Source organism: Tamandua tetradactyla, chromosome 2 (assembly GCF_023851605.1).
Source record: "Tamandua tetradactyla isolate mTamTet1 chromosome 2, mTamTet1.pri, whole genome shotgun sequence".
NCBI classification, from domain to species: Eukaryota; Metazoa; Chordata; class Mammalia; order Pilosa; family Myrmecophagidae; genus Tamandua; species Tamandua tetradactyla.
The window spans coordinates 28,736,318-28,762,403 of record NC_135328.1 but is presented as its reverse complement, the minus strand read 5'-3'; the positions used below and the strand labels follow the sequence as shown (position 1 = coordinate 28,762,403).

General features: G+C 42.0%; 1 protein-coding gene across 3 annotated transcripts in view; it reads right to left on the bottom strand.

The window, feature by feature from the left end:
• The window catches only part of PALM2AKAP2 (PALM2 and AKAP2 fusion), a 544,302-nt gene that overhangs the window by 376,406 nt on the left and 141,810 nt on the right, over positions 1-26,086 (bottom strand). For all 3 annotated transcript variants that reach the window (XM_077141591.1, XM_077141578.1, XM_077141583.1), the window contains exon 2: positions 6,414-6,459. In XM_077141591.1, the coding sequence (XP_076997706.1) occupies positions 6,414-6,459 (46 nt within the window). The remainder of the gene's footprint in view (positions 1-6,413; positions 6,460-26,086) is intronic.

Genomic DNA, 26,086 nt, shown 5'->3' with positions numbered 1-26,086 from the left:
GGCAGTTCCTGCTATTTTAAATTCTGATTCCAGCTAGGTTTCCTTGTACTTATACTGTCTCTTACTTGAGGTACATCATAAATCAGAATCATCCCAAACATCCTGGAAGATATGTGATAGGTTCAGATTTGCATACCTTAGGTACACGTTCTTAAGGATTCTTCTTTAATACCTGGAATTTCCCACGGTGCTGATTGTTTTTTAAATGTTTCTGTTAATTTTGAGAAAACAATCACCTACCTAGATGTGGGTATTTTGGGATAGGTTATAATAATGTCAAGGACTGCAAGGTGCTCATTTAATTCTGAAGATGTGGCAAATATACACTAATTTTCCAACAATTGCAACATTTGCAACATCAAATCCCACAAAGCTCCCGCAAAAAAAACAACCTGATTTTGCAACATCATGAGAGACCAAGGGGGTGCCCTAACGTCAGTTAACAGTATCCTTCTGAAATCCACATAAGTCAATGCATAAGGAGAGCACATTGTGAAGTTCAAAGCGCTGTCTACATTGGAGATCACAAAATGTCAACCTGTTGGTCAAAAGGAATTTTATTGGGTCCACAAATTCTTAAAATGATTTTAAATCAGTTGATAGTTGGTTTTTGTTTTTTTTTTAATTGGAGATCTTACACTTAAAAACCTGGCTTCTTTTGAAAATGAGAAGATGTGATCACATTGGGTTTATGTTCTCCCGTGGCATAAATTAAGTTCAGCTGAGAAACAGCATCTGTTCTCCAGGTTCTTCCACTCAGGGTGTGTCACTCATTACGTTACCCACTGGCCCTTGGAGCCCTTGGGATTTGCAGCTCCTGCCCACTGCAAACAATCCTTTTTTGTTGTTGCTATTGCTAACCTTATGCACTGAAAACTCTCAGTAGTTATTATATTTATCAGATATTTCTTAGCTTGGCAAAAATGCTAACAGAATTTAACTTTCACTCTTTATGTCCATTTTATGTTTAAAGATGCATTAGTTATGATTTGCTAACTCAATATAAATAGAAAATAAATTCATTTAAAATAAATAGAAAACATTTGCTGATGCTTACTGTATTCCAGCTCTGCACATGTCCCATGAAATCTTTCAATTAATATTTACAGTAATTCCAAAGGGCAAGTATTACCATCATCCCCATCTTATGGATGAGGACACTGAGGCACAATGTCAGATGATGATGGGAAAGGCAGAACTTTAAAGGTCTCTTGCTCCAGAATCCATGATCATAACTACCCTACCTGACTGCGCCAGGCATTGACAGCCCATGAGACCACTGTCTCTGCATCAATGCTCATTTGCTGCCTCTGTCAAGTAACCAGATAACTTCATGCCACACAATGACCAACTCTTACCTCTAAGCAAACTGATTAACAACCCCCAACACATTCAGTGATGAAACATGGGTAGTTCAAAGAAACAACAGTAGTGGTCAAAGATGCACTGGGTATCCAGAAGAGGCACCTCTACCGAGCCCTGGTTTTCCTTTCAATACTGACAAATCATAATCTACAAGACCGCCTCACGTGGCTTTTAAAAATTTGACCATTGTATTTTTCAAAGCACCCTAAAGTTTGCCAGAGTAGCTGCTCTTTGTTCCAAGAGGCAAAAGTCTAAAACTCTTAGAGGTACAAACAAGTGGCCAGGGAGGTGATGACCCTTGTTTGTATAGGGCCCATCCCTGGAAGTGACCTTAAACAGACACAAAGTGTCACCTATCTTCTGGGTGACCATGCAGACACAGCCAGCGTGAACCCTTCCTCAGCACCAATATCCCAAGCAAAAGATGTATGAAGCACATCTGAGTTTAAACTATCCGTATGAAATAATTAACTGAGAATGTTATAAGCAGGGACTGATTTGTGTCACTGAGATAGAAGAAGATAGATGAATGGCCAGGATGTTAAATCGTCCAGTCCTTTGCCAGTTGCCTATCACTAACATGGGCTCACAAGAAACATGTACAGGACGGTTCCAACACCAGTGTACTATGGGGCTTGGGTTTGGGTCTCTAACCCTTTGAGGGATCCCTGACCTGGGAAGTTAGACTGGATCATATATAAACTAGGCTCACATCCTTTATCATACTCATAGTCAGGCTGCTGGAACCACTTACACAGCAGGCTCCTGAAAAAGGTGAAAGACATGCTACCATCCTGGGTGATAGCTGAAAGGCAGGAGTGAAAGTAGAGGCCAGCTGTGTGGGTTCAAAGTCTGGTTTTGACACTATTTGTTTAGGTTGGGTCTGTTGTATAGCCTCTTCATCTATAAAACATGGGTAAAAGAGTACTACCTACTCCATAAAGTATATTATTAGGATGAAATAAGATAATGAATGCTTAAAAGCACTCTGGTCTTATTACCAAGTTTGAGTCCTTAGCTACAGACTTACTTTTTAGACCTTTGGCTTTCCCTTTCTCACACTAATCATTCCAAACAAATAATAAACAAACTAATAAATGTCTTCTACTATTTGGAAATGTTATTGTATTATTTCTTCTTTTATTTTTATTTATTTATTTATTTATTCTTGGGCAGGCACTGGGAATCAAACCCAGGTCTCTGGCATGGCAGCCAAGAACTCTGCTTGCTGAGCCACCGTGGCCTGCCCTCCTCTTTTATTTTAACTGATCTTCAGGACTTGTTCAAATGTCCCCTCTTTTGGGAAGTGCTCCACAACTACTTGGGGATGGTTTGTGTGTTCCACTTAGCTATTCATTTGCTCTTGAACTCTCCAGACACAGAACTCCTCACACTTTACAGTAATTGTTTATATATTTTTCCGTTTCTTCCATGTCTTAGTTTGCCTGAGCCACTGTCACAAATGTCACACAATGGCTCTGCTTAAACAACAGTAATTTATTGGCTCAGGGTTTTGAGGTAGGAAAAGTTCAAAATCAAAATAGCAGCAAGACTTGCTTTTCTTCTGAAGACTGTACTGTTCTGGTGCTGGTTGCTGGCACTCCTTGGGGTTCCTTGGCTTGCACCTCTGCCTCCTATCACAATGCCATGCCCTCTCCTTTCTAGCCTTTGCGACTTCTAGATCTTGTTTATCATGTCTCCAGTAATCAGGATTAAAGCCCACCCTCATTCAGTTGGGTCACATCCTAATTAAATAACATCTTCAAGAGGTCCTACTTACAATGAGTTTGAAGGAATGCAGATTAAGATTAAGCATATGTTTTTGTTTTTTCCTTGGGTACATAATTCAATCTACCACACTCCATTACACTATAAACAATTTAAGGTTCAAAAAAGAAAAAGTGCTTTGCATGCTGAACGTACAACACTCAGTAAAAGACAATAATTATTATTATTCCCTGGAATTGCCAGTCACATTTATTCTCTTACAGAGGCATTCTAAAATTACAGCTTTTATCCCTCCTTTCAGATGAAAGGGACAGCCTAGGAATAGAAGAGGTTGTCAAAGAAGGCCTTGCTCTTTTGGCAGAAATAGGATAAGATTCATCTTTTTTCATTAGTTTGTCTCTGGTCTCAATTGTAAGACTCAATTAAAGCTCCCTAAAGTTTCTGAAAAAGCGATTCATTCCCTTGGGGGGTGGGGGAAAAAACGGCCATAGATGATCACATGACAAATATTTTAGGTCACAGGACATCCGTCTTTTCAGAACTTAAGTGTGCAAAGGGGGGAATCTTCCCTCTGGTGGTTAAAACTCGGAGACACTGACTTTCCAAAGTTGTCAGAACCTTCACAAGGAGGCACTCTGCAAATATCTGATGAATGAATGGATGGGTGAATCTTAAATCGTAGTCCCTGACCCCTTAAATCATAATCCCCTGAAAGCAGCTAGAGGAATTGCCGCCGGAGGAGGGGGGTGGTCCTGGTTTTACAGCAGAGTTGAGGGGAAAAGATAAAGAAGCCTTTTCAGAGTCGTGCCTCTCTGGAGATGCTGTCTCTAATCCCACAGGACAAGTCAGCAGTATAGACAGGAATTGGGCCTCAACAACTTAATGACAACTGCATACCAGATGCTTCTACATCATCTCTAAACCTTACAATCATCCCATGAGGTAGAATTTCTGAGCTACTTTTATAGATGAAGGAACAGAGTGGCCCTGCGTGAAGACTAGCCTGAGGCCTTGCAGTCTGGAACCCCTGTCTATCTGCTCTGCCTCTTGAAGGAGCCCAAGTTGGTGAAGCAGTTAAGATTCATTTTCTTCTGCTAGGTTCTGGGGGCAGGCTTGTGTGCAACTCTGGGTCCCCTAAGAGCCTCAGGAAGATGGCAGAGAAAGGCAGGGTTTGCTGAATTTGGGACTGTGTGGCTGGGCCAAAGCATGGCACAGAACTATCTTCTAATAGTCAGATTTCAGTCTCCAAATCCAATCTCTCCCTCTCTCTCTTTCTCTCTCTCTCTCTCTCTCTCTCTCTCACACACACACACACACAATAATTTTGCTGTGAGAAAAGTGGCATGGATAACAATATAAATGTTCACTAGCACATTAGTCCTACTCATCCAAAGTACACTCAAGACACACAGGACCAAAGTCAATTCCCCAACTGAATAGACGCAAGTGAGTATTTGCATTTATTCTCATACACTCTAGAGAATTCCAAAATACTGCTAGATCTCTCCTGAAAACCAACTTGGCTCTGACTAGGATTACTCAACTCTACTTGGAAAGGGATGGCCCCAGTGTTAGCTGCTACTGGCTCCACGTTGAGAAAGTAAGTCCTTTCATTGTGTTCAGCTGTTACCTCAGGCATCCAGTAAAGCTGCTCATGCAAAGGCAGAAAATGTGACAACTGTTGGAAACCTTCAACAGCAGCCGCTGGGAACAACTGAGAGTTCTCTGAGACAGCCACTTCACTGGCAGTTAAAGTACCCTATTATTCAGTTTATACAAAACACCCGCCAGCTCCATGGCACCATTAACTGAATATCTCCTTTCTTATCAAGTTCCTGACACAGTGGCCAAACTGTCTTGCCAGCTAACTTTAGAAACCATAAACGACTTCATTAACCATCAAAATATACATATGTGCACAGGAAGAAAGGGAAAGACGAGAACTGCCTTCCTGAGTTCGGGGGACCACTTTCAAAGGTTGCCTAAAATACAAACCATAAGATTTCAACATTGCCAACAAATGTCTCTCTCACTTGGTGGTACAGTCTCCAAGACATTTCAGATTTGAAGAGTTTTAGAAAGAGAAGCTCTGAGCCACACAGACCACATCAAATGCTTCTATAAAAAGAAAAATCTACGTGCATTTTCCCTATGAAGAATCTGTCCAAAGGCTTTTGAAAACACTTTAACATTGCTTCCAAAACATTACACACAATTTCTCCAAGAAATTTATGTTTCCAGGGAACTCCAGGGTGAAGTACGCACACACACACACACACGCACACAACCAGTACTTAGGTAGAAAAATGTGTGGAGATTTTTTTACGCCAATATGTTAACAGATTTTTTCTTTTTTAGGTGCATGATCCAAGAATCGAACCCGAGTCTCTTACATGGAAGGCGAGCCTTCTACCACTGAACCACCCATGCACCCAGATTTTTTTCTTTTAATTGTTATTTCATATAGCAGCAGTAATCATTCCCCCATCCACAAAGGAAATATATAATCCAGCTGTGATGGCTCCAGTAAAAATACCACATCTGTGGATCATCAGCTACACTGTGGCAAGATTGCTCAAATCCAGGCAGTCACAGAAAGTTCTCTTTTATAGTCAAGATGCACATGGGCACACTTTTCAGAAAGTGCATATAAACTTTGCCATAAGTGGGTTTTTTTTATATATATATGCTAAAAATGGGTTTTCAGATTATCCACACCCATAAGAAGGAAGCTCTCTTGGAATATCATTCCCAGGACCCAGGTATTACAAGTCCCTAGACTTCTCAAGGGTGGTGGCTTGCACCAGCGCCCTTGTCAATATCAAATAGAGAAGAGAAAACTAACACCCCCGGGATCTGGAAGGAGGATCCACCACGTGGCTGGCAGAGAGGCTGACTGCTAGTTCCACTCAGCAGGCCAACAGCTTCCAGAGAGAGGGTGGCAGCCACCGGCCTGGTCACCATTCTCTCCATTTTCCAGCCAATGAATTTAACGTTAGTAAGCACTGGGTGATAATATTCCAAGAGTCGCTCCCCATGCCTCTGATTAGTCTTCCTCCAAAGCCCAGCAGCAAGCATCCTATTTCTGAGCTAATCCTCCACATTCAAATCCCCAACCCAAAGCGTGCCGGGGGGGAGGGGGGGCGGTATTTAGAGTCACATTAAGAAAAGGCAGCGTAGCTGAGCCTTGACAGACTCGCCCCACCCTCAAAAGCACATGCCCTGCAGCTACTGTGCAGGAATGAGGCTCACCCCAAAACATTTGGGGTCCCTCCTATGCCAGACAATAGAGCAAGAAAATAAAATGAAAGTGGACTTACTGCTATGGCTTGCAGCCTTTCCTTGTGCAATTCCGCCTCTGCCATCCTGGAGAAGGGTATACAGGGAGCGGCAAGGAGAAAGAAAAAAACACACGCTGTAGTCACCCAAGGAAATGATAGGCACCCCGGGGGGCTTTGCTCGAACCCTGGGGAGAGCCGAGGGGCAGCCGGGGAGTCGTTCCAGGGGCGGCGGGCAGAGTCGTGCGCACCACTGGCTCGCCCTTTCTGGCTCGGCCCGGCTCAGCTTCTGGACCCCGCCCGCGGGGCAGCCTGGCTGCTCCCCAGTGCCGCCGCTAGCAGCATCTCAGCGCCGCCGGCCGGCTGCCGCCCAGCCCCGGACGTGAGTCGCGGGCAGCCGCCGGGAGGGCGCGCTCTCCCAGCGCTGGTTCTCCGCCCTGAAGTCTTGGCGCCTCGCTCCGCCCCTAGGATTTGGGGGACCCTCCCCTCCCCAAGGCACTAACGGGCCGTACGCGTGCGGGTGGGCGCGCCCCGCTGGAAACAAGCTCGCTGGGGCCGGAGTAGGTCGAGGTGGGGCCTCCGCAGGGCGGTGGTGCGGTCAGATGCGGCCCCACCGGACTTGGGCAGAAGACGCGGTCCAAACGTGTGCCGGTTACGTGCGAGCTGCGACCACCCAGTGTCCTCGGCGTCTTCTAGCTCCCGTTAGATGCTTGGGCTGCACAAGAGGCCATTTCCAATAGGGAAGGCCAGCCTCGCCCGCATGCCTTAGATAGTTGGGTCCCCAAACATCAAGTCAGCCGAGGGCAGGGTATACCTCAATAGAGGCCACCCCCTCGGTGTGGCTTAGAAAGGGTGCTGAATTTGCTGTCTAGGGTGCTTAGCTAGGCTGGGCTTGACTTTCTAGCTTTGGAACGATGGGCAAATCAACTACCCTGAACCTATTTTGTCTGAAAAATGTTGGAATCACAACTGCTACCCTACAAAATTATGCGTGTAAATAAAGGTACTTTATAAAGGACATAACAATCTGTTCTTATCATTAACCTGTGACATTCTGGCCTGAAACCATTTGGAGGGGCTTTACTAATATTCAGTCTCTGAAAGGAAATGTAAGATCTGATTACTAAAATATTTTACCTACTCTTTACCAAAGCCCAGATGGGTACAAAAGTACATCTTCTGTGACCAGCCCTGTGCTGATATAAGAGATGGATAAGACCTCACCCAAAATAAAGTCAATGCTAAAACAAGCAATATATGCCTTACCATTTAGGAGGGACCTCCTAGATTCCCAAACATTCATAAGCAAAATTTTCTCCAAAAAATGAAATAAAAAACACCTTTAGATCCTTGATGATTCTATAAATACACGATTTACAAAGGGATTTTAAAAGATAGTCACATAAAATTTCTCCAAATCACCTGTTTCCCCTATAGATTCTTGCAATTCAACTAAATATCCTTTCAACTTTCACTGAGGTTTTATCTGTAACTTGATAAAAATGAGAAATTACTAATCGGACAGAAGGACTCACTGGAACAGTTTCACTGATTAATAAGTTTTCCCCAGAGAAGGTGTTTGTGTCATAAATCCAAACCAATGCCAGACTCAACATCCCACTCCATTATATCTGGAACTTCTACTTCCTGGCTAAGACAGTGCTTTTCTTCAAACTCTTTATTTTCTCTGCACTTCCAACACCAGCTCCAGCAGGATGAGTTATTTGCGGGATCTTTGGTTACAAAGAAACAAAGCTGTATGACTTCAGCAGAGTAATGATGGATCAAACAAGAGTAGAGAACAAGACAAGAGTGAAGTCAGAGAGGTTGAAGGATCCTCCAGTGCCACACACCTAGCTAGTGGCAGAACTGAGATTTAAACTCAGATCAGATTCACCAGAGCTCATGTTCTTAACCACCAAGGACCAGGCTTCCTCAGTGATATGGGGATGAAGCAAGCCACGTAGTCAACAAGTGAACAGGAACTGGTCCCTTTCTCCAGCCACAGAGAGAACAGAAAGGAGTGATGGAAGAAGGGATGGGGAAGGAAAAGGGCCAGTATCCTTATGGAAGTGTTGGAAAGATGTGAACCTCAGAAGAGAAGAATCAGAGTCGGTGCACTCATCTAGGAGTCGTCTACTTCAAGGAAGTGGATGAAGAATGAGAAGGACCAGGATGACAGAACAGCATGAAGAAGTGAAATCCCAGCACAGACGACTGATAAAGTATCACATGAGAGGTAGAAGGAGCTCAGACTAGTTTGTACTAACAGCCACAACAAAAGGAAAGAAGTTTTCAACAGGGTTCAGTGCTTCTGAGCAGTCAGGGAGGATGTGGACAAAAAGACTAGTGGCTTCAGCAGTCAGGAAGTCATGGGTGACAAGAGGAAAGGACTGTCAGCTTGGAAGCAAGTTTTGAGAATTAAGGAATGAGTGAGAGGTGGGGAAGAGGATTCTTTCAGTAGATCTTTGGATATAAAAGATGAAAATGGGTGGCATAGGAAGATAGCTTATGGGAAACAGAGTTGATTGGAAGGTTTTTTTTCCTTTTTCTAAAAAAATATTTTTATTGAGAAATCTTCACACATATACAGTTCATACATGGTGTTCTCGTTTGCTAGCTGCTGGAATGCAACACACCAGAGATGGATTGGCTTTTAACAAAAGGGGATTTATTTAGTTAAAAATGTGTAGTTCTTCAGAGGAAAAGAAGCTAACTTTAAACTGAGGTTCTTTCTTATGCAGGAAGGCACAGGGCAATCCCTGCTGGCCTTCTCTCCAGGCCTCTGGGTTCCACCAACTTTCTCTGGGGTGATCCTTTCTGCATCTTCAAAGGGCTGGGCTGAGCTGCTAGTGCTGAGATGAGGTATGCTGAGCTGCTTGGGCTATGTTACACTGAGCTCTCTCATTTAAGCTTCCAGCCAATGAAATCAAACATCATTCATTGCAGCAGGCATGTCTCCTATACTGCAGATGTAATCAGCAACAGATGAGGTTCACATGCCATTGACTCATGTCCACAGCAATAGAACTAAGCACCTTCACCTGGCCAAGTTGATACCTGAACCTAATTACCACACATGGTATACAATCAGTGGCTCACAATATCATCACACAGCTGTGTATTCATCACCATGATCATTTTTAGAACATTTGTTTCACTCCAGAAAAAGAAATAAAAAGAAAAAATTCATATGCCCCACTAATTGACCACTAATGTTGTAATTTACTCAAATTTTTTACCCCTCCTCCTCCCCCTATTATTTATTTATTTTTTGTCTTTACTTTTTTACTCATCTGTCCATACCCTGGATAAAGGGAGCATCAGACACAACATTTTCACAATCACACAGTCACACTGTAGAAGCTATATAGTTATACAATCTTCTTAAAGAATTAAGTCTATTGGAACACAGCTCAACAGTTTCAGGTACTTCCCTCTAGCCACTCCAATATACCATAAACTAAAAAGGGATATCTATATAATGTATAAAAATAACCTCTAGGACAACCTCTTGACTCTGTTGAAATCTCAGACACTGACATTTTCTTTTGTCTCATTTCTCTCTTCCCTCTTTTGGTCAAGAAGGCTTTCTCAATCCCATTATGCCAGGTCCCAGCTCATCCCGGGAGTCTTGTCCCACACTGTGAGGGAGATTTACACCCCTGGAAGTCATGTCCCATGTAGAGGGGAAGACAGTGAGTTCACCTGTTGAGTTGGCTTAGAGAGAGAGGTCACATTTGAGCAACAAAAGAGGTTCTCTGGGGGTGACTCTTAGGCATAATTTTAAGTAGGCTTAGCTTCTTCTTTGCAGGAATAAATTTGAAAAGGGTGAACCCCAAGACTGAGGGCTCAGCGCTTTGAATTGGTTGTCCCCACTGCTTGAGAGAATATCAGGAATTCTCCAAATGGGGAAGCTGAATATTTCCTCCTTTCTCCCCAGTACCCCAGGGGACTTTGAAAATGCTTTTTTATTCTCTCTCTACCCAAATAACTCTGGAATATATAAGTGGCATTACACTAACCTGTACAAACTAACAAGATCTCATGCCCTATTCAAGATTCCATGTAATTATGGTATGATTTGAGGGTTTTTTTAGGTTGGGTGAGACTTGAATGTTTCTGGGCCAAAAGGAGTAAGACAGCAGGGAAGTGTAACCAAAGACACAATCAGAAGTGAAGACAGAGATTAGATAAAATCACAGTTAGATCATAGGGCATCCAGATCAAATTTGGTGGCCAGCAAAGGAAGAATGGAGCAAGAGTGAAGGATGAAATGGGTAAAGACAAAAAGAAACTTGGAATTGACAGAGAGAGAAGTTGAGTGGGTTGCAGCTTTTCCCAGTTAATGGAAGGGTCACAATTGAGACTGATTAAGGGAAGGGTGGTATCTTCAGAATACAGAAATGGTTTGAAAGGGAGCCATGGGAAACAAGTAGACTGAAACATGGTTCCTAACTAGAAGCATATATCACAATGTCCTGGGGTATGATTTTCTGAACACATGTACAGAATTAAATGTCCACAGAGTAAGGTGGGAGTTAGGGATCAGTCAGGTTTAGAACCACCAATTGAATTTACTAAGAATGGACCAAAGATTCATGAGGAATTGTGTGAATTTCTTCAGTGTTTTTTTAGCCACCTGAGACCCACAATGAACAATTAATGTGTTATTTCGTGTTGAGGACTGTCAGAGCAGGTAAGGCAAAAAGTCATAAGAGAAAGGGCCAGAATTCTGGACCCTAGGATTTCAGCCATTTAGGAAGTATAGTAGACTCTTTCATATTTTTTTGGATGCCCAACTTGTGAATTCCTTCCCATCTTTGGGAAATTCCCATATCAAGAGCAAGAGTGAGAGGCAGAGCCACCTCTTACCATAGAAGCTGAAAGAAGCAAGACATTTGCTTTCTCAGAGCACCAGAAAGCTACAACTTGAAGGACAGTTTAGGCTCATTCAACCATATGTATCTGCCTAGGATTTGGGGGGAAAAACAGAATTAGAGAATTCCTTCAGGCTGTAGCCCATCTTTGGTTCTGCCCATTGTAGAAGACTCCCCTAGCCTTCCTGGTTATGCTGTTAGCCACCTACCATTTTCAATTAATTTCTTTTTTGTTGCTACCAACTAGAATCAGTTTCGGTTACATGTGACTAGAAACCTTAACTGGAAAAGGAGGCCACATGAAATTAATGACCAATGCTTGGCCAAACAGGAGAGAGAACAATTTTCTCCTCTTCCAACACTTTTCATCCCAAATCTTTAAATTTTAGCATTTCAAAGATATTGAACCTATTACAAATGCAGACATTTGCAACCAAATCATGCTAATTCTTTAATAAACTTTTACTGGGTACATATCCCATTTTAGAAGTTACCCTATGACTTAATATTACTAAAAATTCCTCAAATGAATTTGTCATCTGGTGCCACTACTATATTGGTGACTATCTGTCCTCTATATATTTAAAATCTGGAAAGACATATTACAATCAGCATATTGTGAGCAAAGAATCACTAGTTCTTGGTGAGACATAAAATTGTGTTGTGTAAGTTCCATCTGTATGGTGCATTGCAAAGCATACTGCATTGAAAAGCATTATACAAAAAGAATACAGACCCCTAGATAGATGTTTGGTAAATAAAATGTTTAGTCTCCATTTTAGTCCATGAGTCTTTTGGTAACCATTGATGATCACAATTTATTCCCTTGTGTGTGTGTGTGTGTGTGGTGGGGGGGACAGAAATTCAGTAAACCAAGAGGGAAATGGCTTGCCAACTGAGTAAAAGTTAAAGTCTTGTGGAGCAGTAACTAAGAGTGTGAAACTTCTCAGCAACCCAATGGTTTCCTGCAATTAAAGGAATTTTAAAAGGAATGTTAGTGTCCCCACAAATGTTTGTGTTTGTATTAGCTCTCTTTTGCTCCAGATCTTTTGAGAATATATGCTCATTCAAAACATATGTGATGGCTGCACTGAATCAAAAGGAGAGAGCAGTGCTTCAGGCCCTCTTGACTTCTGTGGTTCTCAACTCTTTGGGAAAGTTGATGGGATTTCAAGTATGTGCTGTTTTTCTCTGTGAGATTCAAAAGACAGATCCATATAGGGAGTCTGCAAGGGGCAAGAAGTCAGAGAAAGAAGTTAGAAAACAGAGGGTCAGTGTGGGAAATCAACTAGGCTAAAGACCACTTAAGTCTTACGTCGATTAAGTCTCTACATTACAGATTTAAAATGAGTTTTGAAAATCTGACTAGGAATGAATGTTAGTATTTCAGTGTGATGGCATGCTTTTCTCTTGGTCAGTTTTGACAAGGCCAGCTGACTGATGTTGTGAATCACTAGGGGAAACTAAGTGATATAAAGAGAATCAGCTCAGGAATTCGAGTTGATGGTTGGGGATCATTCTACATTTACCTTTTTGTAATACTTTGGACAAACTGCCTATAGATCACAACGGCAATTTCTTTAATTTAAACTATGGAAATAAAATGAGTTTGGGGACAAAACCTATGTTATTCAAATGTTGGTTCAGAATAGTCTTGTTATGGATAAAAGTTCTGAAAGTGGGATTAGAAAGTGGGAGATGTGCATTACATAAAGGAAATGAGCTCTAAAGACACGCTGGACTCTCATGCCCCAAACTCACCAACTGTGTTACTGTGAATTCTCTTAGCTTCATTCTCCTTATCTTTAATGAGGAGTAACAGCTCAACCTAACAAGGATATTATGAGAAATAAAGATAAGAGGAGTAAAATCCTTGAGAATAGGCACTGTGGGTCCTTCAGAAATGGAAGGTCCTAATTACTCAACCCAATTTTGCCTCATTAAAAATGCCATAGGTCTAAACTAAGTGAATGGTGTGCTTTTTTCCTGCCTTTCATATAGGTCTTTGTGACTTTTTTAGGAAAGAGGTAAATTACCAGTAAAATTAAAATTCCTCATATAGTAGGTACCTTTGTGTTTTTTTCTCTTTAAAAGGAAGGATTCTGCTCCATGTAATCTATTATCCAGAAATTTCTTTACTAGGCTTTTCATTAAATGATTCACGGATACCTACAGTATTATCTTTTAGGGTGGGTCAATTTTTTTAAATGAAATTTGGTTTTTTCCAGAAAATCAAAATCGATTTAAGATTAAAAACTGTTATAAGTCAAGTCCTTTACAAAATGAAGAACTGAAAGCATATGATCATCTTGATATATGAAAAAATTCCATATCCACTCACGGTTTAATAAAAACTTTTAGAAAAGTAGGATTTAAAGGGAACTTCCTTAATCTGATTTAAAGGACTTAAAACAACATTCCTTCAGCAAATGTCATACCCAATGGTGAAAGCTTTCCCTTTGTAACAAAAATCAAGACAAGGTATCCACTATTGCTACATTCATTTAATGCTGCATTAGAGATCCTAAAGGCACTGGCCATCATTTCAAGAGCATGCTGAGTATGCTGTTGGCATCAGCAAAGCAGGGTCACTGATTTTGAAATAATTTTATATGTAAATAGAGCATTGAGTTTAATGTAACACTGTAACCATTTCCTAACTGTTCTGTACCAAGTCACTCTTATCCCTCTCTAATCAGTTCTTCATAGACCCAAGCTTTTGAAAAAAAAAAAGTTCAGATTACATGAAGCCCTTGCTTAATTAAGAGACCCAGGTCACTGCCATGGTCTGCCCAACTCACCTACATTTTCATGCCATCTTATGCCCCTCTTCCTGTTCTGTACATGAAGCCCCACCAGCTTCTCTCAGATCCTCAAAGGTAGTATGCTCTAGACCTTCCCATATCTAGACCTTTGCACATGCTCTTACTCCAGCCTGTTACCACCTCTATTACCCTTTTAATTTAGTTCATTTTTCAGATCTTAGCTCACTAGTTTAGGTATGACCTAATCAGAAACTAAAGAAGGCCCACTGGCAAAAGCACACTTACAGCCCAGATCTTGGTTTCATATACCATTCTCCAATAACAGGAACCAGGGTTCCTTGGGGAAATAACTGATTTTGGGACGGAAGTGGAAAATATACAAGATGAGCCTGATAAGAAATACTCAAAATACATACACACATATACAAACATACACACCCCACAATCATGGGGATACGTCACAGAGGCAACTGAAAGAGCTCCCAATGGCCAAAGCTGGAACAAGTTGAACCACAAAATAAAGCAGTGTTGGATTATAACCCCAAACATAAAGTAAATATCCATAAGTCCTTACTGACACAAATAATGATTGAATAAATAAATCAACGGGGTAGAAGAAATGAATCTCTCATGCAGAAGAATTCCAGATAAATGCTATAGATACTCTATCCTCAGGAGGTAAAGCAAAACACCCACTACTTAAATGTGGGCTGCCTATAGTGATTTCCTTCTGAAGAGCACAGTAAGGAAAGGAGGAAAAAGGGGTAACACTATAGTGGAGAAACCTGACAAACACCCACCTCAGCCAGGTGATCAAGCTTACCCTCAACAGCAGTAAGTCATGTTGATAGCATGTAGCCTTGGTATGATGTGATGAAAAGAGCACTTTACTTCTGTGGTCTTTCTCCCCAGAACTCATAACCCCAGTCTAATCATGACAAAAACATCAGACAAATCCAAGTTGAGGTACATTGTACAAAATAACTGACCAGTACTCTTCAAAAATGTCAAGATCATCAAAAACTGTCAAGATCATCAAAAACTATTAAGCTCTGAGAAACTGGCGCAGCCAAGAGGAGCCTAAGGAGACATGACAGTTAAATGTATTTAACTATTTAAATATGTCAGATATTAGGTAAACACTAAGGAAATGTGAATAGTGTATTGACTTTAGTTAATAATACTTCAATATTGGTTTGTTAATTGAAATGTACCATACTATATAAAGATATTACAATATTAAAACTGGTTGTGTTGTACATGGAAACTCTCTATATCATCCTTTTCTGTAAACCTAAAACTGCTAAAAAAAAAAAAAATCAAGTTTATTAAAAAAAAAACCAACTAGGAAGCCCTAAACACTGAACAGAGCATGGTTTAAACAGGGTGGGCCAATTTTATAGCTGTAAATAAGAAGGAATTAGATGGGAATTCTGAAGAGGAGACAGAAAAAGTTCTAGGAAAAGATGGAAAGGAAAGCTTAATTTTTGAGTGTTTAGGAAGAAGTCTATGTGCAGAAATATTCAAGGCACTCTGTGGTGGTGTCAAATTTTAGCTTGGGTGTGAATTAGGCACAAACCAGCTAAGTCTTTGAGAAGGCCAGGTTCTACCCCAGCCTGGTTATCTGATGCCATGGGACACAGTTGGGTCACTGGCTTTTCAGAGCACTAAGGGGATGATCTAGTTTACTTTAGCCCAATGATCATGATGTGCCTTGTCAGCTTGGAATCCCTTTTTGCAGTGTGGCCATTGACACTTTCATTGTTGGCAGTGATTCAGTAATACCATACTCATTCTGCAAATCAGCACTGCTGATGAGAGAGAGATTTCCTGTGGGGTTGGTGATGGAGGGGCAGTGGCCTATCAACTAAATTCTGACCACCCTGCAGCCTAGAGAATGAATCATGAAACTGGGAAAGCCGAGCTTTTGCTACCACCATCTAATGTCACTGGTCTCAATGAACCTTGCCTGCCCTCCCCTTGTCCACCCTCCACACACTGACAAAGCCAATCTAATCTGTGTCCTGGCCCCTCTGGGCCTGTCTCACCAAAAAGCAATAGCCAGCCATTCTCAAAATTAACCCCTCACTAATGTGTAGCCCTCCTAGCTGGGTCTCCTGAAAATACTGCTTTTCTTAAAACCAACCCAAGGTAGAGTGGAAAGAATACAAGATAAAATTCTCAATCCTAGGTCCCAATCCTAACTCTGTCACTTACTCTGTGAGTTCATATAAACCACTTAATCTCTTAGGACCAAGATTTTCCATTTGCAAAATAGGAATAGTGTCAGCTAACTACTTCGCAAGATTCTGGTGAGGATCAAAAGAGCTCATGGACAAAAAAATGTTATGAAAACTATAAATGCTATGCAAATGTGAAGGTCTACAGTGAGAGGGTTGGCTTCAAAGCTCAAAATCTGGACCATGATGACTGGTCATTGAGGAAATGTTTGCAGGACTGCACAACATACTATGGCAGCCACAGACCCAGTCCACCAGAAGTACAGACAATGTGAATATTTGAGACAAAAGATGCTCCCATGTTGTGGGGTTTTAAGAGAATAAGACCGGAAATGAAAATAACCAACACCACCAAGCGCTCTCTTTGATTCACTGATGTTCCTCTGACATTCAAATGATTCTGCTTTATTTTCAGGACTGAAGACAAACAGCCTCACATTCTAATCTACACATTCAATTAGCTCAAATAAAGGCATTCTTATGATCAGTCTGTCAGAAAAAGGCATAGGAGCCCAAAGATGGGATGGAAGGAGCAGAAATAAGCAGGAAAGGAGGTCGAAGAAGAGTTGGATCTTTTTGTCAATTGTGTCTGTGTGTGTGTCAAAGCTGTATTTGAAAACCATTTGGTCTGTGTTTACTTTAATGGGTTCTCCTTTCTGCCTTTATTCAGAGCTAAATTTATCCCATTGGAGGGAAGGCATACTTGGGAAAGTGGGGGTGGAAAAAGAGCAGACACAAAGGCGGCTGCTTGACTAGGGGCAGGAGCACTGGGGGAGCTCCCTGAGAAGTTCCAGCAAGGCAGCACAAGGAAAGCAGTCACTTTGGAGGCTCTGTGGACAGATTCTGTGCTGGCTTGACAAAGGAAGGTGTTTTAATTGTAGCATCAATATTATGTGCTGAATTGCATCCCCTAAAAAGACATGTTTGAGTCCTAAGCCCCAGTCCTATAAATGTGACTTTATTTGGAAATACAGTCTTGGAAGATGTGATTAGTTAAGATGAAGGCAAACTAGATTAGGGTGAGCCCCAATCAGATATGACTGGTGTCCTTATAAGAAGAGAAGAAACAAACATGAGAAGGGAGAAGGCCATATGATGACGGAGGCAGATATTAAAGTGCTGCAGCTGCAAGCCGAGGAATACCAAGGATTGCCAGCAAATCATCAGAAGCTAGGAAGAGGCAAGGGAGGATTCTTTCCTACACATTTCAGAGGGAGTGTGGCCCTAATGACACCTCAGTTTTGGACTTCAGGCTTCAAAACTGAGAGAGAATAAATTTCTGTTGTTTTATATCACCTAGTTTGTGGCACTGTCATGGGAGCTCTGGGAAATTAAGACTGTCTGCACCCTTCACTTCTGAGACAGATGAGAGCAGGAATGAGACTTCAGAAGTTGTGTATTAGAGAAAGCACCTTCCTAATTCCCAGGAGCACCCAAATCTGTAACCACCCTTCAGGGAATGGAGACTCAGCAGCTCTCCAGGCCTCCTCAAAAGAAAAGTGTCTATCTCCATGGAGAGAAGAGGAGCAGCTGGCTGGGCCACTTCTGACTTTAAGTCGAGCTTGCTTTCTGTGAAGGTGTTACCCCAGTTGCTTTTCTCACTGAAAGCAGCTCTTCTGGGGTAGGGGTGAGAAAGAGGGAGGTTATTGCATTCCATGATCCGGTTTGGATTTTGTGCTGTGTGCCTGGAATTGGCTGTATCATTGGTGCCTGCTGGGGTCCTGGCACTGACTTGTTGGTCCTCCATGGTCAGCCCTCTTCCAAACTTGTGACTGTCTTGGCTACTCTACTTCCTTACCTCTCCCGCCTAAGACAACCGCGTGTTATACTGTGTTTTGCAAGTGGATAAGTCATTGTAATTAAGACAATTGAGCTGAAAGGGACATCATATGCAAGTCTAGCTTTTTGTGACCAGAGAGTTTGCTGATAGAATTGCAGTTCTTATAGAATGGGCAGTTGACTTACATCTGGAACTCTGTCCCCATAATGTGGGGATGAAGAGGCAGGGAGGGGATGGTTCTTGGGATGTTGAGATGGTTGCCCTTTGTTTGGGGCTCAGCTAAGTCACTACAGCCTCTTGCCAGCCCTCTTCCCTGTTTTTAGCCTCCAGCACTCACCACTCTTCCCCAGAGAACTTGACACCTTCTTCATCTGTTTGTCCCACTCCAAATTTGGTGCTTTCTCATACCATGAGCTATGTCTGGAATGCAGCCTTCCCCTCCCTCTTCTAACTTTCCAAGTCTCCTCCTGCTAACACCACTAAGTTCCAGAAATCCCACTCACACAGAATATGCATGTTGGTCCCATTGGGAAAGAAAAGTTGTTATCCTACCCAATTCCTAACATAGTGTGTGACTTGCAAATTGATTGCTTGACTTATCAATCTTTTAGTTAACTCTAAAAATCATAAAGTCACAGCCACAAATGAAATCCTGCTAGATTAATAGGTGTCCTGCAAGCTGCGATGAAGTAATGGAGCAAGGTTAAATTGAAGTAATGGAGCACGGTTAAATTGGAAAGAAGTACGGTTCAGACAAACCTGATCTTAAGTCTTAAATTTATCACTTAATAACCTTGAGAAGTTTACTTGACTTCCCTAAACTTAAATAACTCCATTAGTATAATGGGAAAGATAATAGTATCTATGTCATAAGATTACTGTGAAGATCAAATGAGTTCATATATCCAAGGCTTCAGGCATACTGCAAGTACTCAATACCCGCTATTTTATAATTATGAATATAGTCTTATTTGTTGAAATCTGTATCACTCTGAATGTCTTTCCACATAGGGATGCTTTGCGCTGTAGTGAAGCTCCTAGATGGCAAGGACTCACTATACAATTTGCTCAGCCCAGCCCCAGGTGTGCCCACGCTTGCTCAGTGTGGCCCTTCAGACTAGACCAGCCTTGACTCATGAGTGCTCTTGACTCTTGCTAACTGGGTCATGGCCTTTTACCTCTAAAGTTTGCAAACCAAGATGTCTGGATGCTGTGCAAACCCTTTTGTAATGTTTTGGCTATGCCAAATTCTGTACTTATCATGAGAGACTAAAGGAGACAATTAAAAGTACAAAGTGTTCTACTTGTATGGTTTTTGCTACCATCTAGAAGAGTGATTCTAAACTTTGGGGGAGGGTGGGTTACAGAATCCTTTTGAGAATCCGGTAAAAACTATGGATTCTTCCCCAGAGCAATGTACATGTATGCATTTTGTATCCAGTTTCTGGGGTGTCGGGGACCCCAATTCTTCCATGGACACCGTTAGAAGACCCATGGACTGCTGGTTAAAAGAATAATCTTTGCTCTGTAACCTAGACTGTTGCGGAACTGAGGGAGACAAGAGGGTGGATTGGCCTCCAAGTGCCGGGAAACACCCATTTATTAATACAAGAACCAAAGGTTTGGGTAACTCCTGCTCAGCCCCATTGCTCCCTTGACCTAGCCCAAAATGAGTTGGCCAAGTAAATGCATAAATGGCTCTCCCAGCCCTCCCCTCTTACTCACAGGTGCTCACAGAGAAAAGGCAGAAGCACCCAATGAATGCCCTCCCTAGGCTGCCTCCACTGGTTTTCTTCCAACCAAAACCCTTCCTTCCCAGGCTTTAGTCCTCCTGGAGTGGATTTCACTGATGTCTCCCTCAGAAGGTATGACTTTGCATCTATATACAGCGGGTGTCTTTTCAATCCATTTTTGCTCCCCAGGGTTAGCTTGAAACTGTTCTACTCTAGATAGAAACAATTAAAACAAAACATAACCTGTGTTTTTACTTCATTTAAATAAACATAGCAAAGAATTTAAATATACTAATCTCACATCACCCTCAAACAGCATGAGCTTCTCCTTAAGCACCATTAGGAAAACCCTCTGATATTCAAACTCCACTTTCTAAAGGCCTGCCATGGCTTTCTTCCCCTACCACTGCTAGGTGAAGTAATTTTACTTCCAGTTTAGAACTTCCAGCCAGAATCCAAGCTTGATCCAAAACCACTAGATTTGCTAGCTTCCAAGGCAAACAGACTGTCGCTGAATTAAAGACCCTGTTAGGTTGGTTGGAGCCAAAACAAACAGGGTAGCTTTTTCATTAATAAGGGGGAAGCAGTCTGTCCACTGTGGTGACCTAATGAAGAAAGTGGCAAGTGGGTATCAAGTTTCAAACCCCAGCACCCTGGAAAGATGCAGGAAATGAGGGGAATGATAACGTTTTTTAGGACAGACTTCAGAGCCGCCTCGATATTTAACACTGGCCCTCTGAGCAAATGAAGTTCTAAATTTGATAATCCCATTACTTTAAAAACATTTTAACAGTCCTAACTCACAAGAGAAAACATTTATTTGGTAAGCTTATGGCCATGGGTGGGGAAAAAAATGGGTAATGACACCATTTTGCCATTTTACTTTAAAAGCAGCACAAACTATAATTTTTATGAGTTAAAATAAAGCAAAACAAAAAAATAAATAAAGTGGAAACAAATTGATTTTAGTAAAACCTGAAGGTTTCCAAATGTCATTCTAAATTAAACAGAAGTTTGAATTTTCAAGGGTAAAGTGTTTTATCTATTTATTTAATAACACTTACATGGCACTTACCACGTCTCTGAATCCATTCTAAGTGTTTTGCAATATTAACTAATGCAATCCTCATTACTCAGTCCTATAGGCTATTATTATCCCCATTTTATAGATGAAGAAACTGAGGCACAGAGAGCTTCCAGTCACACAACTTCTAAGTGGCAGATGTAATAATATCAGATGACACCTTTGTTGTTTCAAGTGTATGACTTTGTGAGATTATTTAAACACCAGGAGCATTTAAACTGTATTTTTTTAAAACACATTTGAAGGACAAAAAAGTGATTCCTTTCCTTTTGAAGTACTTGGAATATTATCCTCTCTAAAGGATAAGACCTCAGATAACACCCATTTATAGGGCGGCCAGCTGAGCTGATTCCTCCTTCCCTCCCTCCCTCCCTCCCTCCCTTCCTTTCCTTATGCAGAGCGCATGTAATGACACATACTTCACACCAATTACTGTTCCAGGTGCTGGGGATGAGCTGAGAACCAAAGAAGTGGCCTTCTTGCCACTTACATTCCAGGGACAGGAGAAAGACATTATAGATAGAAAAAGTATAATACAGGTTCAGAGATGTTATGAAGAAAAGCACACTAAGGGAGACAGGGTCTTGTTTAGGTATGGGAGTGAGGTAGTGACATTCCATCAGAGAGACCTGAATGAAGTGAGTAAGAAAGCCCTGAAAATATTGAGGGAAGAGTGTTCTTGGCTGAGGGAACAGCAAGTGAAAAGCCTCTGTGCCAAGACTGCTCAGCAAGGAGACCAATATGGCTGGGGCAGAAGGAGTGAGGGAAGGAGAACTGGAAATGAGGCCCAAGAAAAGCCATACCACATTGTGTAAGGTCATGGGGACCTTTTTGATATTTCTTTGAATTGTATTCCAATTTTTATGGGAAGCCTGGGAGGGTTTAGGCAAGGAGCAGTGTGATCTGATTTACATTTTAAAACATCACTGGTTTCCAGGGCACCACCAGGTGAACAGGGAGAGGAGATGTAGGCTTCTGCAGGATTCAAGTGATGGAATCTCCATGAGAATGGAATCTCAGACTCGGGTGATGTCACAGACAGAATAATCACTCCCCAAAGTTGTCCAATCCCTGGAACCTGAGAATGCGTTACCTTACATAGCGAAAGGGATTTTGCAAATGTGATGAAGTTAAAGATCTTGAGATGGGGAGACTATCCCGCACCACCTATTTAGAGGTCATGAACTGGTTTGGGGATTGTCTTAGTTTCCTAGGGCTGCCGTAATAAAACACCACAAAATTGGTGGTTTGGAGCAACAGAAATGTAGTGTCTCACAGTTCTGTCTCAGAGTCTAAAATTGATGTGTCAGCAGAACTATGCTCCAACTGAAACCCATAGGGGAGAATCCTTCCTTGTCTTTTATAGACTCTCATGGTTGCCAGCAATTCTTGATGATCCTTGGCTTATAAATACATCACTCCAATCTCTGTTTCCTCCATCATCACATGGCCTTCTCCCTTGTCTATCTGTGTCTCTTCTATCCTTATGAGGACACAGGCCATATCAGATTAAGGGCCCACCCTACTCCAACAGGATCTCATTTTAACTTACCTAATTCCATCTGTAATGACCTTGTTTCCATATAAAGTCACATTCAGAAGACCAGGGGTTAGGACTTTAACATGTCTTTGTGGGGGACATAATTCAACACATAACAGGGATCTATGACAGGTGAAAAAACAACTGTACCAGTGACCTTCCTCACTTTCAGCCTATCAATAATGTTATTTTTTGTGAGGCACCTCTGAGTGGAAAACCTTCCCAAACCATAAGAGATACACACAACCTCTAACTGCAGATTTGAGCTGTGGCCTGGCCAAAATTGAGATCAAGTTCTGGGCCAGATGGAAAAGATCTAGTCTTCTCCTTGGTATCCATCATGCTCTATTCTCATCCTCCCCGATGGCCTTAATGTTCCAGCCTCACAGGGCTGAAGGTGGCCATGTTTTCTCCTCTTCTCCCCTCCAGTACAGGTTTTCAATGTCCTCCAAAGTGGCATATGGCTACATTCCTGAGCACATCTATGGTAAGGTGTGAAAGAAAGAAGCCAGAGATGCATAAGCTTTCACAGGGAACTCTCAGTGAGGAACCTCAAGTCTCACAGCCCACAGACTCTCTTCCAGTAATGGGGACGTAATCTTTAGGGGTCTTTAGGAGAGTAGTAGCTGAATGGACATAGCCAGGTGGTGATGGAGCACTGCATGGACAGATCCAGGACACCTTCACTCTGGGTGGGAGGAGGTGAGTGGAAGAAGGACAAGAATCCAAACCCTGTCTAGGAGGCCACAGATATGGGGGGGGGGGGGGGGGGGGGCAGAAAGGGAACATGGACCCCTTCAGTTCAAATCTCAGTTCTAGCAGTTACAAGATGGGGTGTAAACTTGGGCAAATTACATTATTTCACTAAGATCAGCTTCCTCATTTAGAAAATGAAATTAATAGTGTCTAAGCCACATGGGTGTTTTGAGGGCAAAGGAGATAATCCAAATAAAGCCCTTGGCATAGTTCCTGGCCAGGATCAAGCACTCTCATAAATGCTAGTTAGCAGTCTTCTTGAAAAAGAAGCCAAGTGTGGTGGTTAAAGAGTTGGTGTCAGGATAATCTGGGTTCAGATTCCAGCTCCATCACTCATTAAATAGGTGACCCAGGGCTAGGCACTTAACCACCTTGTGCCTTAATTTCATCCTAGGTAACCTGAAGATAACACTAATACCTTAGGGGGTATGTAAGAAGGTCTATGTTGGTTTTTATCATTCTGGTGATGAAGATGATAATTAAATAATACATAGCTTCTAAAAAACTTAATTAGGGCTGACTCTAGATTTTAGGAATCATAAAGAATGAAATGAAAACTAAAGGATAGCTTTGACTGTAAAAAGCAAGACTATATAATCAGGTCGTTAAATGACTCATTATTTGTGTCTGATCAACATGCGGCAAAAGGATAATTAGTGTAATATGAAATATATGTGGAATGAATGAGTGAAGGTGCCCTCAGTTCAGCCTTAAGGGTGACTGCATGATGAGTGAACTCCTTCTGTGCATGCTCAGGCAACAAGGGCTTCTATTTACAACTTCAACCTCTGGGAGGACTGCTTAGAAGGAACCACAATGAGTTTGTAAGAAGAGGCAGATTCAGCCTTTGAGAGTTAATATTCTATGCCTGTTCTCCTGACTCTCATTTTAATCTTCCACCTTCTTCGTTGCCCAGTTTCACTTGAGGCCTCTGAGTTCTTACACCTGTACCTAACAGAGAGCCAAGAACTTTGAAATTTAATGTTGTTTGGAAAACCCTGAAGTTATTTGTGCTAAAAACTGGGGCAGCAGCAACTTATTCCCACTCAGTAGCGTCACTGATTCAGCAGCCTAGACACACACTAATGGCCCTTTTATGGGCAACACGATGACCCTGAGCGCCACAATCTGAAAAGCTATGTAGCGTTTCCTTAACTGCTTTCTGAAAGGACTCCCAGACACCATGATTGTGGACACTTGATTTATCTTATCAGAGAAGTCGGAGAGAGCCTACTTGAATTTCCTCACAGGGTTTGGCCATGTTAGTGAAGGGCTAGGGGAGCTTCCGGGCAGATCCTAAGTCAGAGTGAGGTGCTAAGCGGTGACAGGCTTTGGATAACCAGGGACCATATGGCCTCCATCACAATTGACCCTTTGTCGGCACCAACCCCCTGACCACATTGCTGTTTGTGTCTGCTTGGGCTCAGGGGTTTTTACTCAAACCAAAATCCCCCAAAGTCTCCCTACTCAATGTATGGTGTGGTCGATGGACAGCAGCAGCCGCCTCACCTGGAGCCTTGTCTGAACTGCCGATGCTCAGCCCTCCCTAGATCCTTCTGAATCAGAATCTGCATTTTTACAAGATTCTCAGGGAGCGGTGGGCACATTCAAGTTTGAGAAGCCATGATCTAGGCCCTAGTGTGTCTCAATTGTGACTGCACATTAGACCAGGGATGCTTTAAAATAATAAAATAATAACCTTCCTTGGAACCCACTCCAGACTAAGTGTGTCAGGGACCTGTTTTTAAATATTCCAGGTGATTTTACTATGCAGTCAGGATTAAGAACCATTGATGTAGAATCTCACTGATGATAATGGCAATGATTGAAGTAAAAACTATTGGGTGCTTATATATGCCAAAACATACAACACCTCAGCCCTGTGAAGAGAAATTTTCTCCATCTTAGAGTTGAAAAATTAAGAAAATATTCTAAGGTAATAGAGCCCAGATGTGGCCAGGCCAGAATTTATACTTGTTTCCTCTCCACAATTTAAAGAGCCTGTCCAGACAGACTTTATTAGAATCTCTCTGCAGTTGGAGCTGAGATATCCACATTTTAAACATATGTACCAGGTGAATATTATTCTTACTAAAGCTTAAGAAGTGAGAATCATGTTTCATCCATTCCTGAAGGGAACTTCTTTAACTTAGGACTTTGGAAATTGAGATGAATCAGAAAACTCTGGGGAGTCTAAATGAATTTACTCAGCAGTTATCTTGGGCATCATATATGGGAATGTTTATATTTATATAAGAGATGTGAATCCTGAGTAAGCATACTCCCTCCTCACTTACACTGGTCAGATCTTCTAATCATGGATGGTCATGGGTTTAGTCTAGGTTTTACCCTGTGGTTCCACATGATCCACAGCTCAGAGTTTATCTTTTTCTAATTATTTATCCATCCATCCACCCATTCACTCACTCATCCATTCATCCATTCAGTCATCATTCAACATCTTCTATTACCCATTGACACTGGGGATGTAGAGTAAGATGTAACCTCTGAGGAGCAGCAGAAACATTAACAGAGCTTTACAGAACAATGGCTAAAGTTGGGTGGCAGGGATAAGTCCAAGATGCCATTAGTGGAAGAAGGAGGAAGCCAATCTCTGGAAGGAAAGTGCCAGGGTAGGGTCCAGGAAGGCTTCTCAGAGGAGGTGAAATAAGGACTGACGTTTAAAGGATGACTAGGTCTCCAGTAGGGAGAGAACACACTGTGCAAGGGCCAGGAGGCATGAAAGTGTGCAGTGTGTTTGGGATACTAGAAGCTGTTCCGTTTTGCTGGAGAAAGACATGTAAGTTGGATGGGGTGGGGAATGGCACTGCAGAGGTGAGGTAAGTGCCAGGCCACAGCCCTGTTCAGCAACTCTAGGTGTGTCATGGTCAGGTTCATGTGTCAACTTTGCCAAACGGTGGTGCCTGTTTGTCTGGT